The sequence below is a fragment of the Pseudophryne corroboree genome, chromosome 7 (genome assembly GCF_028390025.1).
Source record: "Pseudophryne corroboree isolate aPseCor3 chromosome 7, aPseCor3.hap2, whole genome shotgun sequence".
NCBI classification, from domain to species: domain Eukaryota; kingdom Metazoa; phylum Chordata; class Amphibia; order Anura; family Myobatrachidae; genus Pseudophryne; species Pseudophryne corroboree.
The window spans coordinates 451,478,187-451,497,198 of NC_086450.1; the positions used below are offsets into that span (position 1 = coordinate 451,478,187).

Here is a 19,012-nt window from a genome sequence, read left to right on the forward strand (position 1 = left end):
TAGTCCCAGAAATCTCCGGGTTGCTAGACCCAGCAAAATCCTGGGTCACATGTCTGAGAGTGGCGTAATTCAGTTTTTGGATGATGGGATACATTTACTGATGGGCGGCTTGTCAAATCTGAGGATTGTTTTGCAATGGCAAAAGGAATCAATGCTAAATCAAGGTTATTTGGCACTGATTCCTGTTGGCGTTTTATAACTATTGGTCAATAATATGGTGTGCAGTCCAGGCCCCCCCCTTTATCCTCTATATTTGTGTATATATTGTACACTGGAAGGCAAGGCTTCCTTCCTCTGGTAATGGCACTCCTCCCATTCACCCTCAGGTGTTTTAATTAGCTGGGTTCCTGCATTTCAGATCGCACATTGATAAGGGCACTATTTAGAGGTAAGTCCTGGATGAATTTCTATAATGTGACCGTATTAGGAATGTTAGGGACCCATGTGATGAAGTCACATTTGCGCATATGACGCATATTTGCGTGAATGTGTGCTAAGAACTTCAGTTATACTCCATGTTAATTGTGAGGGTTTATTTATATTATTCTTACTGCTAGGAGTGTGCTTCTGCATCTCTCTTCCTCCAGCATAGTACTAGAAGCCTCAGCATGATAGCACCTCTTGATATCTTTAGTAATAGGGTGTGCAATCCAGGTTCCCCCCTTATTTTTCTCTGTATTGGTCAAAGCTGCCAGGGCTCGGTGGCTTTTACAAACAGCACGTCTGTAAATCTTCCCGGAAGGCTCTTTTCTGGGCAAGCGGTTAAAGATTTTAATGACCAGGTGTCCTGGGAAATAAAACGTGGAGCGCAGCATTTGACACACAGACCTTTTTAATATGTTGAATAGAATTACAGAAATGAAGGCTTATTGATTGAACATTAGTAAAATGCGTTGCTACTTCGCTATCGACCAGTGAAGTGTACCCTAATTTCCGATTGCGGCTGTACGAGATTACTCACCTGCCTACTGAGTGAGCATTGTACGATCTGCCGTTCTACTGACACACAGCCTCCATTGTTTATCACTGCTGAGATATTTTAAGTCAAGTGGTGGTTTAGGAGCTTCTGTAACGCGTTTCTCATCCCCCTCTTGCCAGAGCGGTTCCCATGTGAGGGACAGGCCCATAATTCCACTGTCGTCTTTGCTGTATACTTTGCCCATGTGCACATGATATGTATATATTGATCTTTATGCTGCTTTATGCATTTTGCACTAATAAAGTTTATTCACCTTTTGGTCACATAGACGTTGATAAAATCCTGACAGTAACTCACCCTGTTATGGCGGCTGATTTTCCTTTTCTAGCTCTGATATAATGGCCCCTTAATGCATAGATGTATCTGACCCTTGTCTATAAATATGTTCTGTTTCAGGCGTTACGCCAAGAACACAGTGTCCTACAATTGATTAGTAATTGATTGTCATTCCTGACGCTTCCAGCGATGAATGAGACATTTATGTAAACTAGTGCATAGGTATCTGTGCAAAAATGGTAATCGGATTCTGCCATTTGTGTATATGGACTAGACAGTAGTTACCTGTGCATCAGTTTTTAGATGTACCCCCTGGTTTCTGGCTGACTAAGGGCCTAATTCAGACCTGATCGGTTTTGTGCGTTTTCGAACAGCAGCGATCAGGTCTGAACTGCACATGCTCCGGCGCCGCAGTGCACAGGCGCATGCCATACAGCCGACGGCCATCTCAACCCTGCAATCGCCTCTGACTGACTGACAGGCAGATGCGGTCGCTGGGCGGGAAGGGGCGGGCCGGCGGCGTTTGGGCGCTGGTTAGGGGGTGCGGTCCGGGCAGCGCAGGCATGCCGGGACCGTTGTGTGGTGGTGGTGGTGGGGAGGGGGGCCGCCGCCGCGGATGCTGCGTAACGTCACCCCTCACAGCGACCAGTAGCTCCCTGCCAGCACGCAGGAGCTGCGCTGGTAGGGAGTTACTCTTCAGGTACAAGAGCATTGCCGCTGTGCGATGCTTTTGTACTTGTGTGCGGCGGGGCAGGGCCTGACATGCGGGGTGGACTAGCCCTGTGCTGGGCGTCCCCCCGCATGTCAGTGTGACTGATCGTAGATATGCTAAATTTACCACATCTACAATCAGGTCTGAATTAGCCCCCAAATCTTATCTGATATTGTCGGCCACCTCTAATTATAGTGCTCCTCTACCCCTGGCCGGCTGTATGGCTTCCGCATGTATCGGGGTATGACTGTTTCCTTGCCAGGCTAATCCTCCTAGAGTTAGTAGCTGCCATTCAAACTGTTTACATCTGGGGATTCAGTAACCCAGAATACGGCGCCTTAGTGTCCGCAGCAGAGGAATGTTCCAGGATTCCATTGCAGAGCGGCACAGATCTCATCTGACACACTCTTTTATATTCAGTTACCAACAACAAGCTGACAGGAGCTGCGATACCACTAACTCTGTGTCGCTGCTGAATCATTTATACCCGGCTGCTGGCAGCACATAGACATTACTGCATATTGTTTACAGGCGGACGCTTTACATATGCATATAAGGAACTGATTGATTCGTGAATAGTGTAAAACAGGATGAACTCCTGCCATTCCGGACTTGCTATTAGAATTGGTGATTACAGAAGTCCGACTGTTTCAGGATTAAATTGCCGACATCATCAGGTCGGCACTCTTCAGGGGGCTACGGATTGCAGTTTTAGCACAGGAAGTCATGATAGAGGTCACATTGCTAGTACTCGGCCATTACGTACTGCACAGAGAGCCCGGTCAGCAATTCATGTTCCAATGTGACCTTCCCAGTAATAATCTGCCCACAAATAGCAGTGTGTACGCCCCAAGGGGCCCAGCTATCTGTAGCTCTGTTGCAGCAGAGGAGGGGTGCGGCTGCTGTGGAACTACACATCCCAGCAGGCACAAACAACGAAACTGTGGCAGGACTTGCTGGGAAGTATAGTTCCACAGCTGCTGGAACCTTTTTTTTTTTTTTTTTTACATTTTGCATTATATCTGAAGTACCACTTATTTGTCTGTCTTTGAGTGTATGGCGTTGCTGCCGGTGATTCTCAGGCTAATACACGCCACTCATGGTTCTGTTTGAGTGTCAGGTTCAGTATCTCGGACAGCTGTGTAGTGCCAGTTTGGAGCCAAGAGAGGAGCAGCCAGATCTCATCCACCTTTACTACAGCAGGTGATCACACTTACAGAGCCTGATATCCATCACCTTCCCCTGACATCCACTTACATGCCTGATGGTAATCTCCCAGGATTGCTATCCGGAATCAGGCCGGCTTCAGAACTGCACATGCTGCAATGTCAGCCAGCGTTACCAGAATAACAGTCCCGTCATTGCATTCTCCAGTGAGCACGTTCTGTTTTACAGTAGCACCTTGTGTAGTGGCTGCCGTGCCGGAGATAGGTCTCCCTTCCTGCATATGGCTGCCATGTCATTTGCCCAACGTTACCGAATTCCTATCGCCAAGCTATTCCTGGCAGAGCTTTAGCGACGCCGGGCGTGGGGTGGAGGAGATAACCTTGCCTCCACTGCATGCCTATAGGATTATGTGTAACAAGAGAAGCTGGGGAGGTAGGATGTGGGGTAAGGTAAATATGTCTGTTCAGGCTCAAAGGCTCTGTCATTGTATAGCTGTAATGTTTCTAGAATTTTTGCAGTCCATTCTAGAAAATGATAGGTAGAATCTGATCGGTTGCTATGACCAATTTGCCAGCTTGTCAGCTTTTTCAGTGCTGGGCGACCATGGACCTCATTCAGTCCTCCCAGCCCTCACTTGTGGCCCCTCCAGCTCCTTCCTGTTCTGTTGCCACGTACAAAGAGTGGAAAGCAGCTGATTTGTGGGCCGAGCCCTTCTTTGTAAGCATGCAGCCCATGGCTTCATTGGGTACCACTGACGCAATTGTTTCTGCATAACCATGTATACGGGTACATGCCCATATGTGTAACGTGTGGCTTATCTTCTCTTTCTCTGACGTCCTAGTGGATGCTGGGAACTCCGTAAGGACCATGGGGAATAGCGGCTCCGCAGGAGACTGGGCACAAAAGTAAAAGCTTTAGGACTACCTGGTGTGCACTGGCTCCTCCCCCTATGACCCTCCTCCAAGCCTCAGTTAGATGTTTGTGCCCGGCCGAGAAGGGTGCACACTAGGGGCTCTCCTGAGCTGCTTAGTGAAAAGTTTAGTTTTAGGTTTTTTATTTTCAGTGAGACCTGCTGGCAACAGGCTCACTGCACCGAGGGACTAAGGGGAGAAGAAGCGAACTCACCTGCGTGCAGAGTGGATTGGGCTTCTTAGGCTACTGGACATTAGCTCCAGAGGGACGATCACAGGCCCAGCCATGGATGGGTCCCAGAGCCGCGCCGCCGGCCCCCTTACAGAGCCAGAAGACTGAAGAGGTCCGGAAAATCGGCGGCAGAAGACGTCCTGTCTTCAATAAGGTAGCGCACAGCACCGCAGCTGTGCGCCATTGCTCTCAGCACACTTCACACTCCGGTCACTGAGGGTGCAGGGCGCTGGGGGGGGCGCCCTGAGACGCAATAAAAACACCTTAGATGGCTAAAAATACATCACATATAGCTCCTGGGCTATATGGATGCATTTAACCCCTGCCAGAATTCACAGAAAAACGGGAGATAAGGCCGCCGAGAAGGGGGCGGAGCCTATCTCCTCAGCACACTGGCGCCATTTTCCCTCACAGCTCCGTTGGAGGGAAGCTCCCTGGCTCTCCCCTGCAGTCACTACACTACAGAAAGGGTTAAAAAAGAGAGGGGGGCACTAATTAGGCGCAGTATTAAAGATACAGCAGCTATAAGGGGAAAAACACTTATATAAGGTTATCCCTGTGTATATATATATAGCGCTCTGGTGTGTGCTGGCAAACTCTCCCTCTGTCTCCCCAAAGGGCTAGTGGGGTCCTGTCCTCTATCAGAGCATTCCCTGTGTGTGTGCTGTGTGTCGGTACGTTTGTGTCGACATGTATGAGGAGAAAAATGATGTGGAGACGGAGCAGATTGCCTGTAATAGTGATGTCACCCCCTAGGGGGTCGACACCTGAGTGGATGAACTGTTGGAAGGAATTACGTGACAGTGTCAGCTCTGTATAAAAGACAGTGGTTGACATGAGACAGCCGGCTACTCAGCTTGTGCCTGTCCAGACGTCTCATAGGCCGTCAGGGGCTCTAAAGCGCCCGTTACCTCAGATGGCAGATATAGACGCCGACACGGATACTGACTCCAGTGTCGACGGTGAAGAGACAAATGTGACTTCCAGTAGGGCCACACGTTACATGATTGAGGCAATGAAAAATGTTTTACACATTTCTGATAATACGAGTACCACCAAAAAGGGGTATTATTTTCGGTGAGGAAAAACTACCTGTAGTTTTCCTGAATCTGAGAAATTAAATGAGGTGTGTGATGATGCGTGGTTTTCCCCCGATAACAACTGATAATTTCTAAAATGTTATTGGCATTATATCCTTTCCCGCCAGAGGTTAGGGTGCGTTGGGAAACACCCCTCTAGGGTGGATAAAGCGCTCACACGCTTGTAAGGGCTCTATCCTCTCCTGAGATGGCCGCCCTTAAGGATCCTGCTGATAGAAAGCAGGAGGGTATCCTAAAATGTATTTACACACATACTGGTGTTATACTGCGACCAGCAATCGCCTCAGCCTGGATGTGCAGTGCTGGGTTGGCGTGGTCGGATTCCCTGACTGAAAATATTGATACCCTAGATAGGGACAGTATATTTTTGCCTATAGAGCATTTGAAAGATGCATTTCTATATATGCGTGATACACAGCGGAATATTTGCCGACTGGCATCAAGTCTAAGTGCGTTGTCCATTTCTAACAGTAGAAGGTTATGGACACGTCAGTGGTCAGGTGATACGTATTCCAAACGGCATTTGGAAGTATTGCCTTATTAAAGGGAGGAGTTATTTGGGGTCGGTCTTTCAGACCTGGTGGCCACGGCAACAGCTGGGAAATCCACGTTTGTACCCCAGGTCGCCTCTCAACATGAGAAGACGCCGTATTATCAGGCGCAGTCTTTTCGTGGACAAGCGGGCAAAAGGTTCCTCATTTCTGCCCCGTGACAGAGGGAGAGGAAAAAGGCTGCAGAAATCAGCCAGTTCCCAGGAACAGAAACCCTCTCCCGCCTATGCCAAGCCCTCAGTATGACGCTGGGGCTTTACAAGCAGAATCAGGCACGGTGGGGGGCCCGTCTCAATGAATTTCAGCGCGCAGTGGGCTCACTCGAAAGTAGACCCCTGGATCCTTCAGGTGATATCTCAGGGGTACAAATTAGAATTCGAGACGTCTCCCCCTCGCCGTTTCCTAAAGTCGGTTTTACCGATGTCTCCTTCTGACAGGGAGACCGTTTTGGAAGCCATTTACAAGCTGTATTCCCAGCAGGTGATAATCAAGGTACCCCTCCTGCAACAGGGAACGGGGTATTATTCCACACTGTTGTGGTACCGAAGCCGGACGGCTCGGTGAGACCGATTCTAAATCTGAAATCTTTGAACATACAGAGGTTCAAATTCAAGATTGAGTCACTCAGAGCAGTGATTGCGAACCTGGAAGAAGGGGACTACTTGATGTCTCGGGACATCGAGGATGCTTACCTTCATGTCAAAATTTACCCTTCTCATCAAGGGTACCTCAGGTTTATGGTACAGAACTGTCACTATCAGTTCAGACGCTGCCGTATGGATGGTCCACGGCACCCCGGGTCTTTACCAAGGTAATGGCCGAAATGATGATATTCCTTCGAAGGAAGGGAATTTTAGTTATCCCTTACTTGGACGATTCCCTGATAAGGGTAAGATCCAGGGAACAGTTGGAGGTCGGTGTAGCACTATCTCAGGTAGTGTTGCGGCAGCACGATTGGATTCTCAAGATTCCAAAATCGCAGCTGATTCCGACGACTCATCTTCTGTTCCTAGGGGATGATCCTGGACACAGTCCAGAAAAAGGTGTTTCTCCCGGAGGAGAAAGTCAGGGAGTTATCCGAGCTAGTCGGGAACCTCCTATAACCGAGCCAAGTCTCAGTACATCAATGAAAGGGTTCTGGGAAAAATGGTGGCTTCCTACGAAGCAATCCCATTCGGCAGATTCCACGCAAGAACTTTCCAGTGGGACCTGCTGGACAAATGGTCCGGGTCGCATCTTCAGATGCATCAGCGGATAACCCTGTCACCAAGGACAAGGGTGTCTCTCCTGTGGTGGTTGCAGTGTGCTCATCTTCTAGAGGGCCGCAGATTCGGCATTCAGGACTGGGTCCTGGTGACCACGGATGCCAGCCTGCGAGGCTGGGGGGGCAGTCACACAGGGAAGGAATTTCCAGGACTTATGGTCAAGCCTGGAGACATCACTTCACATAAATATCCTGAAGCTAAGGGCCATTTACAATGCTCTAAGCTTAGCAAGACCTCTGCTTCAAGGTCAGCCGGGGTTGATCCAGTCGGACAACATCACGGCAGTCACCCACGTAAACAGACAGGGTGGCACAAGAAGCAGGAGGGCAATGGCAGAAGCTGCAAGGATTCTTCGCTGGGCGGAAAATCATGTGATAGCACTGTCAGCAGTATTCATTCCGGGAGTGGACAACTGGGAAGCAGACTTCCTCAGCAGATACGACCTCCACCCGGGAGAGTGGGGACTTCACTCAGAAGTCTTCCACATGATTATAAACCGTTGGGAAAAACTCGACAGGTATTGCGCCAGGTCAAGGGACCCTCAGGCAATAGCTGTAGATGCTCTGGTAACACCATGGGTGTACCAGTCAGTGTATGTGTTCCCTCCTCTGCCATCTCATACCCAAGGTACTGAGAATTATAAGATGGAGAGGAGTAAGCACTGTATTAGTGGCTCCGGATTGGCCAAGAAGGACTTGGTAACCGGAACTTCAAGAGATGCTCACGGAGGATCCGTGGCCTCTACCTCTAAGAAGGGACCTGCTCCAGCAAGGACCCTGTATGTTCCAAGACTTACCGCGACTGCGTTTGACGGCATGGCGGTTGAACGCCGGATCCTGAAGGAAAAAGGCATTCCGGATGAAGTCATCCCTATCCTGATCAAAGCCAGGAAGGATGTAACCGAAAAACATTATCACCGCATTTGGCGAAAATATGTTGCGTGGTGCGAGGCCAGTAAGGCTCGACGGAGGAAATTCAAATGGGTCGATTACTACATTTCCTGCAAACAGGAGTGTCTATGGGCCTGAAATTGGGGTCCATTAAGGTTCAAATTTCAGCCTGTCAATTTTCTTCCAAAAAGAACTAGCTTCAGTCCCTGAAGTTCAGACGTTTGTAAAAGGGGTACTGCATATACAGCCTCCTTTTGTGCCTCCAGTGGCACCTTGGGATCTCAATGTAGTTTTTTGGGTTCCAAAAGTCACATTGGTTTGAACCACTTAAATCTGTGGAGTTAAAATATCTCACATGGAAAGTGGTCATGCTGTTGGCCCTGGCCTGTGCCAGGCGCGCGTCAGAATTGGCGGCTTTATCCTGTAAAAGCCCTTATCTGATTTTCCATTCGGACAGGGCAGAATTGAGGACTCGTCCTCAGTTTCTCCCTAAGGTGGTTTCAGCGTTTCACCTGAACCAACCTATGGTGGTGCCTGCGGCTACTAGGGACTTGGAGGACTCCAAGTTGCTAGACGTTGTCAGGGCCCTGAAAATATGTTTCCAGGCCGGCTGGAGTCAGAAAATCTGACTCGCTGTTATCCTGTATGCACCCAACAAGCTGGGTGCTCCTGCTTCTAAGCAGACTATTGCTCGCTGGATTTGTAGTACAATTCAGCTTGCACATTCTGTGGCAGGCCTGCCACAGCCAAAATCTGTAAATGCCCATTCCACACGGAAAGTGGGCTCATCTTGGGCGGCTGCCCGAGGGGTCTCGGCTTTACAACTTTGCCGAGCAGCTACTTGGTCAGGGGCAAACACGTTTGCTAAATTCTACAAATTTGATACCCTGGCTGAGGAGGACCTGGAGTTCTCTCATTCGGTGCTGCAGAGTCATCCGCACTCTCCCGCCCGTTTGGGAGCTTTGGTATAATCCCCATGGTCCTTACGGAGTCCCCAGCATCCACTTAGGACGTCAGAGAAAATAAGAATTTACTTACCGATAATTCTATTTCTCATAGTCCGTAGTGGATGCTGGACGCCCATCCCAAGTGCGGATTGTCTGCAATACTTGTACATAGTTATTGTTACAAAAATCGGGTTATTATTGTTGTGAGCCATCTTTTCAGAGGCTCCTCTGTTATCATGCTGTTAACTGGGTTCAGATCACAGGTTGTACGGTGTGATTGGTGTGGCTGGTATGAGTCTTACCCGGGATTCAATATCCTTCCTTATTGTGTACGCTCGTCCGGGCACAGTATCCTAACTGAGGCTTGGAGGAGGGTCATAGGGGGAGGAGCCAGTGCACACCAGGTAGTCCTAAAGCTTTTACTTTTGTGCCCAGTCTCCTGCGGAGCCGCTATTCCCCATGGTCCTTACGGAGTCCCCAGCATCCACTACGGACTATGAGAAATAGAATTATCGGTAAGTAAATTCTTATTTTTTCATACGGACAGGGCAGAATTGAGGACTCGTCCTCAATTTCTCCCTAAGGTGGTTTCAGCATTTCACTTAAACCAGCCTATTGTGGTGCCTGCGGCTACTAGGGACTTGGAGGATTCCAAGTTGCTGGACGTAGTCAGGGCCCTGAAAATATGTTTCCAGGACGGCTGGAGTCAGAAAATCTGACTCGCTGTTTATCCTGTATGCACCCAACAAGCTGGGTGCTCCTGCTTCTAAGCAGACTATTGCTCGTTGGATTTGTAGTACAATTCAGCTTGCACATTCTGTGGCAGGCCTGCCACAGCCAAAATCTGTAAAAGCCCATTCCACACGGAAAGTGGGCTCATCTTGGGCGGCTGCCCGAGGGGTCTCGGCATTACAACTTTGGCGAGCAGCTACTTGGTCAGGGGCAAACACGTTTGCTAAATTCTACAAATTTTATACCCTGGCTGAGGAGGACCTGGAGTTCTCTCATTCGGTGCTGCAGAGTCATCCGCACTCTCCCGCCCGTTTGGGAGCTTTGGTATAATCCCCATGGTCCTTTCGGAGTCCCCAGCATCCACTAGGACGTCAGAGAAAATAAGAATTTACTTACCGATAATTCTATTTCTCATAGTCAGTAGTGGATGCTGGGCGCCCATCCCAAGTGCGGATTGTCTGCAATACTTGTACATAGTTATTGTTACAAAAAATCGGGTTATTATTGTTGTGAGCCATCTTTTCAGAGGCTCCTCTGTTATCATGCTGTTAACTGGGTTCAGATCACAAGTTGTACGGTGTGATTGGTGTGGCTGGTATGAGTCTTACCCGGGATTCAAAATCCTTCCTTATTGTGTACGCTCGTCCGGGCACAGTATCCTAACTGAGGCTTGGAGGAGGGTCATAGGGGGAGGAGCCAGTGCACACCAGGTAGTCTTAAAGCTTTTACTTTTGTGCCCAGTCTCCTGCGGAGCCGCTATTCCCCATGGTCCTTTCGGAGTCCCCAGCATCCACTACGGACTATGAGAAATAGAATTATCGGTAAGTAAATTCTTATTATGTTTGGTGAGAAAAAACTGCCTGTAGTTTTTCCTGTATCCGAGGAATTAAATGAAGTGTGTGATGAGGCGTGGGTTTCCCCCGATAAAAAACTGATAATTCCTAAAAGGTTATTGGCATCGTACCCTTTCCCGCCAGAGGATAGGGCACGTTGGGAAACACCCCCAAGGGTGGATAAAGCGCTCACACGCTTGTCTAAACAGGTAGCACTACCCTCTCCTGATACGGCCGCCCTTAAGGAACCTGCCGATAGAAAGCTGGAGAATATCCTAAAATGTATATACTCTCACACGGGTGTTATACTGCGACCAGCAATAGCCTCAGCCTGGATGTGCAGTGCGGGCCTGGCGTGGTCGGATTCCCTGACTGAAAATATCGATACCCTTGATAGGGACAGTATATTATTGACTGTAGAGCATTTGAAGGATGCATTTCTATATATGCGTGATGCACAGAGGGATATTTGCCGACTGGCATCAAGCGTTAGCGCGCTGTCCATTTCTGCAAGAAGAGGTTTATGGACGCGGCAGTGGTCAGGTGATGCGGATTCTAAAAGGCACATGGAAGTATTGCCTTATAAGGGGGAGGAGTTATTTGGGGTAGGTCTATCAGACCTGGTAGCCACAGCAACTGCTGGAAAATCCATTTTCACCCCAGGTAGCTTCTCAACCTAAGAAGACGCCATACTATCAGGCGCAGTCCTTTCGGCCCCATAAGGGCAAGCGGGCAAAAGGCGCCTCATTTCTGCCCCGTGGCAGAGGGAGAGGAAAAAGGCTGCAACAAACAGCCAGTTCCCAGGAACAAAAGCCCTCTCCCGCCTCCGCAAAGTCCTCAGCATGACGCTGGGGCTTTACAAGCGGACTCAGGCACGGTGGGGGCCCGTCTCAAGAAGTTCAGTGCGCAGTGGGCCCACTCGCAAGTGGACCCCTGGATCCTTCAGGTGGTATCTCAGGGGTACAAATTGGAGTTCGAGACGTCTCCCCCTCGCCGTTTTCTAAAGTCTGCTTTACCGACGTCTCCCTGAGACAGGGAGGCAGTATTGGAAGCCATTCACAAGCTGTATTCCCAGCAGGTGATAATCAAGGTACCCCTCCTACAACAGGGAAAGGGGTACTATTCCACACTATTTGTGGTACCGAAGCCGGACGGCTCGGTAAGACCAATTTTAAACCTAAAATCCTTGAACACTTACATACAAAGGTTCAAATTCAAGATGGAGTCACTCAGAGCAGTGATTGCAAACCTGGAAGAAGGGGACTATATGGTGTCTCTGGACATCAAAGATGCTTACCTACACGTCCCAATTTACCCTTCTCAAGAAGTTGCAAGGATTCTTCGCTGGGCAGAAAATCATGTGATAGCACTGTCAGCAGTGTTCATTCCGGGAGTGGACAACTGGGAAGCAGACTTCCTCAGCAGACACGACCTCCACCCGGGGGAGTGGGGACTTCACCCAGAAGTCTTCCACATGATTGTGAACCGTTGGGAAAAACCAAAGGTGGACATGATGGCGTCCCGCCTCAACAAAAAACTAGACAGGTATTGCGCCAGGTCAAGGGACCCTCAGGCAATAGCTGTGGACGCTCTGGTAACACCATGGGTGTACCAGTCAGTGTATGTGTTCCCTCCTCTGCCTCTCATACCCAAGGTACTGAGGATCATAAGAAGGAGAGGAGTAAGGACTATACTCGTGGCTCCGGATTGGCCAAGAAGGACTTGGTACCCGGAACATCAAGAGATGCTCACAGAGGACCCGTGGCCTCTACCTCTAAGAAAGGACCTGCTCTGTATGTTCCAAGACTTACCGCGGCTGCGTTTGACGGCATGGCGGTTGAACGCCGGATCCTGAAGAAAAAAGGCATTCCGGATGAAGTCATCCCTACCCTGATCAAAGCCAGGAAGGATGTAACTGTACAACATTATCACCGTATTTGGCGTAAATATGTTGCGTGGTGCGAGGCCAGGAAGGCCCCTACAGAGGAATTTCAACTGGGTCGTTTCCTGCATTTCCTGCAAACAGGACTGTCTATGGGCCTCAAATTAGGGTCCATTAAGGTTCAAATTTCGGCCCTGTCGATTTTCTTCCAAAAAGAACTGGCTTCAGTTCCTGAAGTACAGACGTTTGTCAAGGGGGTACTGCATATACAACCTCCTTTTGTGCCTCCAGTGGCACCTTGGGATCTCAATGTAGTTTTGGGATTCCTAAAATCACATTGGTTTGAACCACTTTCCACTGTGGACTTAAAATATCTCACATGGAAGGTGGTAATGCTGTTAGCCCTGGCTTCAGCCAGGCGTGTCTCAGAATTGGCGGCTTTATCCTATAAAAGCCCTTACCTAATTTTTCATACGGACAGGGCAGAATTAAGGACTCGTCCTCAATTTCTCCCTAAGGTGGTTTCAGCATTTCACTTGAACCAGCCTATTGTGGTACCTGCGGCTACTAGGGACTTGGAGGATTCCAAGTTGCTGGACGTAGTCAGGGCCCTGAAAATATATGTTTCCAGGACGGCTGGAGTCAGAAAATCTGACTTGCTGTTTATCCTGTATGCACCCAACAAGCTGGGTGCTCCTGCTTCTAAGCAGACTATTGCTCGTTGGATTTGTAGTACAATTCAGCTTGCACATTCTGTGGCAGGCCTGCCACAGCCAAAATCTGTAAAAGCCCATTCCACAAGGAAAGTGGGCTCATCTTGGGCGGCTGCCCGAGGGGTCTCGGCTTTACAACTTTGCCGAGCAGCTACTTGGTCAGGGGCAAATACGTTTGCTAAATTCTACAAATTTGATACCCTGGCTGAGGAGGACCTGGAGTTCTCTCATTCGGTGCTGCAGAGTCATCCGCACTCTCCCGCCCGTTTGGGAGCTTTGGTATAATCCCCATGGTCCTTACGGAGTTCCCAGCATCCACTAGGACGTCAGAGAAAATAAGAATTTACTTACCGATAATTCTATTTCTCGTAGTCCGTAGTGGATGCTGGGCGCCCATCCCAAGTGCGGATTGTCTGCAATACTTGTACATAGTTATTGTTAACTAAATCGGGTTATTATTGTTGTGAGCCATCTTTTCAGAGGCTCCTCTGTTATCATGCTGTTAACTGGGTTCAGATCACAGGTTGTACGGTGTGATTGGTGTGGCTGGTATGAGTCTTACCCGGGATTCAATATCCTTCCTTATTGTGTACGCTCGTCCGGGCACAGTATCCTAACTGAGGCTTGGAGGAGGGTCATAGGGGGAGGAGCCAGTGCACACCAGGTAGTCCTAAAGCTTTTACTTTTGTGCCCAGTCTCCTGCGGAGCCGCTATTCCCCATGGTCCTTACGGAGTTCCCAGCATCCACTACGGACTATGAGAAATAGAATTATCGGTAAGTAAATTCTTTTCTCTGGTGTGTTTTTTTTTTTTTTGGGGGGGGGGGGGGGTGGGGGGAGTTGGAGATAGCAAAAGAATAAAAAAATAAAATAACACCTAGCATTTCTCTCCATTGTGTCCCAGCGTACAACCTGGCGAAGGAGCAGAGGCTAAACTTTGGGGACGACATCCCAAGCGCCCTACGGATCGCCAAGAAGAAACGATGGAACAACATAGAGGAGAGGAGGATTAACCAGGAGAACGAGCTGCACGCCTATCTCACCAAGCTCATCCTAGCGGAGAAAGAGAGGTGGGTACTTCTCTCCTGCACAGGGTGACGCGGGCTGCACTGCATGGCCACTGACTAGAGGGAGTCACCCCAATCAACGATATGCTGCAAATCTGCTGTTCAGGGCCACTGTGCACTATAGAGACCAGTGTAAAACCCTGCCTTTCCCATAGAGCACAGGTTACAGGCTGCTAAAGTCTAACCTGTGATTATTCATCTACAGAGAGCTTGAAGAGACAAAGAGGAAGCATGAGGAGGAGAACGTGGAGGAGAACCGGAGCCGGGCCCAGTTGTCCTGTACGGCTACCAAGCATGTGAGTTTATAGTGCCCTAATGGACGGCCTGGGTGCTGGAACCCTTCACCCCTAAACAGATATATGCTCCTGTCAGTCTAATGCCAATAGGCCAATGATTAGTATGGCTTACTGCCTGTTACTCAGTATATTGCAGAAGACTGAGACGTCTTATGGAATAAAACGAGGATAGAACAGTGCAAAGGTCAATGGGAAAATTATCTATTTGCGAGAAGCAGAAGTGGGAACAAAACATTCGCATGGGGCCAGAATGGACAAGGTGGGGTGCAGACAAGCCATTCGTAAAGGAAGTGGACGCCATTTGCAAGGGTCATGGATAGGGAAAACCAATTTTTAAGGGTCAAGGAGATAGTGGGTGGTCTATTTGTAAGGTGCAGAAGGAGAACGAAGAGGCATTTTGAATTGGTCTGGGCAGACTAGCCATTGCCATGGCTTAAGCAAGCTGTTTTGCAAAGGCCGTGGGGTAAGTTATTTACAATGGACAGAGGTGGGAAAGAGGTATTTGCAAGGTTTAAGGGGGAAGAACATCCAGCCCTGACCAGTTTTGATGCCTTAGGCAAGATTTTTGCTATTGTCCATTAAATTGCAACCAATCCCACTGCTGTGCCTGCTTGGTGCTCCACTAGAGCAGTGGCACCCTAGGCAGTCTCCTATATTGCGTATGCGCAGGACTAGTTCTAGGAGGGGGTGAACAAAGTGTTTGCAGAGGGGGATCTGAGCTATATGCAAGGGTCATTTAGACTGGATCGTTGTTCATTCTACAGGACAAGTATCTGGCAGAGATGGACGAGCTCTTCTCCCAAGTAGACGAAAAGCGCAAGGTACGTGGCTCTTATATTGTACTAGCTGATCTGTATCCAGACTTGGGGAATTCAATTAGCCGTGGTAATTTACCATGGGTTAATTGAAGCATTAGCTTTTTTTTCTGGTGCTGCGACCGTGTTAACCTGTAGGTCTGTGAGCTTATCGCAGATTCTGTGGGTTAATGTTCGTTAACACTGTAATTTATTAGGGCGAGAAAAAAGGGTTGTAATTGAATAGCCCCGGGTGTTAAATACCAAAGCTACCACCCTTTTTCACACACCGTAAATGACTGCATCTAATTCCATGCAGTGCACCTTCTTATTTCTGGGCCTTTTAACTGTGTCACCCTGGGGGGAACTGGCAGATCAACGGGGCCTAATGTGGTAGATCCTCAATGGGTACAAGTGGTGTGCGGAGCTTGGCACTGTAAGTCATGATTGATTGAACATGAACATCATCCTACATCCAGATGTTGCAATGAAAGGTTCCTGATGGTTTCCCACAGAAAGGTTTTTTGAGCAGAGTAAACAGCTCGGATAGAAAAGAGCGGCGCTGAAACTGAATCACTGCTGTAATGTTTTGCTCAGAGGCCAGAGTACACATTAAGGGAGAAGGGGGGGGGGAGTCTGGAGGATGGAAACTGACATTATTATGGTGGTGAGCAGTGTTTGGTAATTACAAAAAAAAGAAAAAAAAAGAAAGTGATGGCGCCTGATCACATGGTATTCTGTGCAGATAAAGCATTCCGTTTTGGGAAGAGCTATAACACGGCAGGGATTTTCTCATCAGTTTGTGTGTGTCTCCTGTGTGCCTGGCTTGTGACTGGGCGGATGTAGCTCTCGCTTGCTGTGACTGCACTAACTGTAGCCGGTTCCTCCTGCCTGCAGAAACGTGACATCCCAGACTACCTGTGTGGAAAGATCAGCTTTGAGCTCATGAGAGAGCCCTGTATAACTCCCAGCGGGATCACCTACGACAGGAAGGACATAGAGGAACACCTGCAGGTAATGCCTATGGCACACTTTGGGGGGGGGGTGCTGCTGCATTGTACCAAACTGTTGGTTGATCTGACAGAACCCAATCAGATTTCAGTCCGTTAAAGCTGGCCAGGCATATGCCCAATCCTCATTCAGGAGACGGCCCCGCACACACTGTCAGCTGGCCACACACTGCTTTACTGGTGAATTGACTTATTAGTTGTAGTATTGCAGGGTGTAACCAGCTGGTTGCTAAGGGTTGCAGCATCTTTTTCTTTTTTTTTTTCAACATATCTTTATTGAAGCAATATATGTGATACATACATAAACATTCACATTAGGTCAAACCTCTGTTGGAAAGGTAAATGCAAGAAGGGTACAGATAAGAATACAATTGAGTCCTCAGTCAAGAGACATATCAGTTATAGTAAGAACAATGATATTACATTTGTATGGAGCATGTCTCTGGAGGCATCAGTATCTATTGATTTAAAATCTAGTCCAATCCGCTGACCCAGACATATGCAGGTCAAGATGACAAAATAAAAACAAAAAACAAACAAACCCGTGTCCGTACGCCATCTCCCCCCCCCCCCCCCCCCCAGCCGTCCACAGAGCCCAGAATGACAATCCGTTCTAAAGCACAATCGGCGGATCCCCCGCAACCGTTCTAGTTAAAAACCATTCTGTATTAGGCAAGGAGTTATGGAGCTGCACCCTAACCGCTGTCGACAAGGTCGTTATATAGCTCTCCCATACTTCAAAAAATCTCTGTATCTTAGTATCTTTTTCTAGCAAAATTCCTATCCACTCCATCCTAAAAAGATAAAATAATTTGGCCTTAAATAATGAAAGTGTAGGTGGATCTCTAGCAATCCACACTTGCAGAATAGCCTTCCTGGCGCTATACTAACTGCCAGCAGCAGCTTTCTACTACCCCGAGAGAGACGTTGGTCCGGTGAGAAAATACAGAAAAGCGCCCATTCTGGACACAATCTCCAATAGTTCACTAGGTTGGCCGTCAAGTAGTTCCTTATATTTATCCAGAACTGTCTAATCATAGGGCAGGTCCACAGGCAGTGATACAGGTCTGCCTGGGGAGCGCCACATTTCCAACATGCATGCGTGTCAGCTAGACCTATCAGGCACCTTCTATGCGGCGATAAATAAGTCCTGTGTAAAATATTCAGAGACATTTCCTTATACCTAGAAGAGGGAAACAATTTACAAGCCTTTACATGGGCCGCAAGTAAGTCAGTTGTCTCAATCCCAGGGAGACAGTCCTTCCAAGACCTGATACCTCCCTGTCCCATAGAGTAGTCCAGAACGTTCCGAAAATAACCATATGCAATCGATATTGCCTTACTTAACCCTAGGGGTTTGTTGCAGCATTTTATCTATCGGATTGTTCCAGTCCATAGGTGAGAAACATCTGATAGTAGCAGAAACATAGTGTTGAGCTAAAAGAGAGGCCACATGATAGGCCAACAAAACTGGATATCTAGCGGTGGCCTCCTGGAACGTGAGCGGCCCCGAGCTTTGTATATCTACTAGATGACCTATCTTGGAAACACCCCCCCCACCCGCCAGATGTTAAACGGATAGTGAGCCCGACCCTCCTGGAAGTCCGGATTAGCCATGAACGGAAGGTATAATGATTTGTGGGCATTTAGATCAAGTTTATTTCGTATATCCATCCATAGCTTTTTAATGTTCCACAATAGTGGGTTCCTCCTCAACTCTTCAGACACCTTGAGTATGTAGATGTAGAAAGGTGACTAGATCCCCCCCCTTGTAAAAATTCCCTATCTAAGTCTGTGTTCGTGTAGTTGTTGTCATTGTGCAACCAGTCATGTAAGTATCGTAGTTGAGCGGCTTGGGAGTACCAAAGAACATAAGGAAAATTAATTCCCCCATTCCCTGTGGTTTGCTGTAGCTTAATCAATGCTATACGTGGTTTCACTCCCTGCCAAATACATCTTCTAAACAGAAAATTGATACGTTGAACATCTTTAGGTAGAAGCACATGTGGCATGGTTTGAATAAAGTATATCAGACGGGGGAATGATATCATCTTGTTCAAGCTAGCTCTCCCCATGTATGATAAAGGCATAGATTTCCAGGTGTCAAGTTCTGCTTCAATTTTTTGGATAGCCGAGGTAAAATTTAGGGTGTATATTCGCTCCGGTTTTCTCGATATCTGAATCCCCAGATAGGTTAATTGATCTGAGCTCCATTTTAGTGGTAAGCCCCCCACCCCGTCCCTTAAAAACGATCCACTCCCCAGTCTTAGTGCCACCGACTTTGACCAGTTAACGTTGAAACCAGAAACATGTCCATACGCCTGCAGTAAATTAAATATGAGTCAAGGAAGTCCCTGGATCTGAAACGTAAAGCAGTAGATCAGGCATTCCCAACCACGGTCCTCAAGGCACACCAACAGTGCAGGTTTTAGTGATATCCAGGCTGCAGCACAGATGGTTAAATCAAAATAACTGAGCTACTAATTAAGTCACCTGTGCTGAAGCCTGGATATCACTAAAACCTGCACTGTTGGTGTGCCTTGAGGACCGTGGTTGGTAATGCCTGCAGTAGATCATCGGCAAATGCTGTAAGTTTTAGTTCCCTGCGACCTATCTGAATTCCATGAAACTGAGTGTCAGTTAATAGTAAACGATG

At 48.2% G+C, this 19,012-nt stretch overlaps 1 protein-coding gene across 2 annotated transcripts in view; it reads left to right on the plus strand.

Annotated features, from left to right (window-relative positions):
- Positions 1-19,012, plus strand: part of STUB1 (STIP1 homology and U-box containing protein 1) — a 34,892-nt gene that overhangs the window by 3,263 nt on the left and 12,617 nt on the right. For both annotated transcript variants that reach the window (XM_063935066.1, XM_063935065.1), the window contains exons 3-6: positions 14,094-14,259; positions 14,462-14,552; positions 15,317-15,373; positions 16,244-16,360. In XM_063935066.1, coding sequence (XP_063791136.1) covers positions 14,094-14,259; positions 14,462-14,552; positions 15,317-15,373; positions 16,244-16,360 — 431 coding nt within the window. The remainder of the gene's footprint in view (positions 1-14,093; positions 14,260-14,461; positions 14,553-15,316; positions 15,374-16,243; positions 16,361-19,012) is intronic.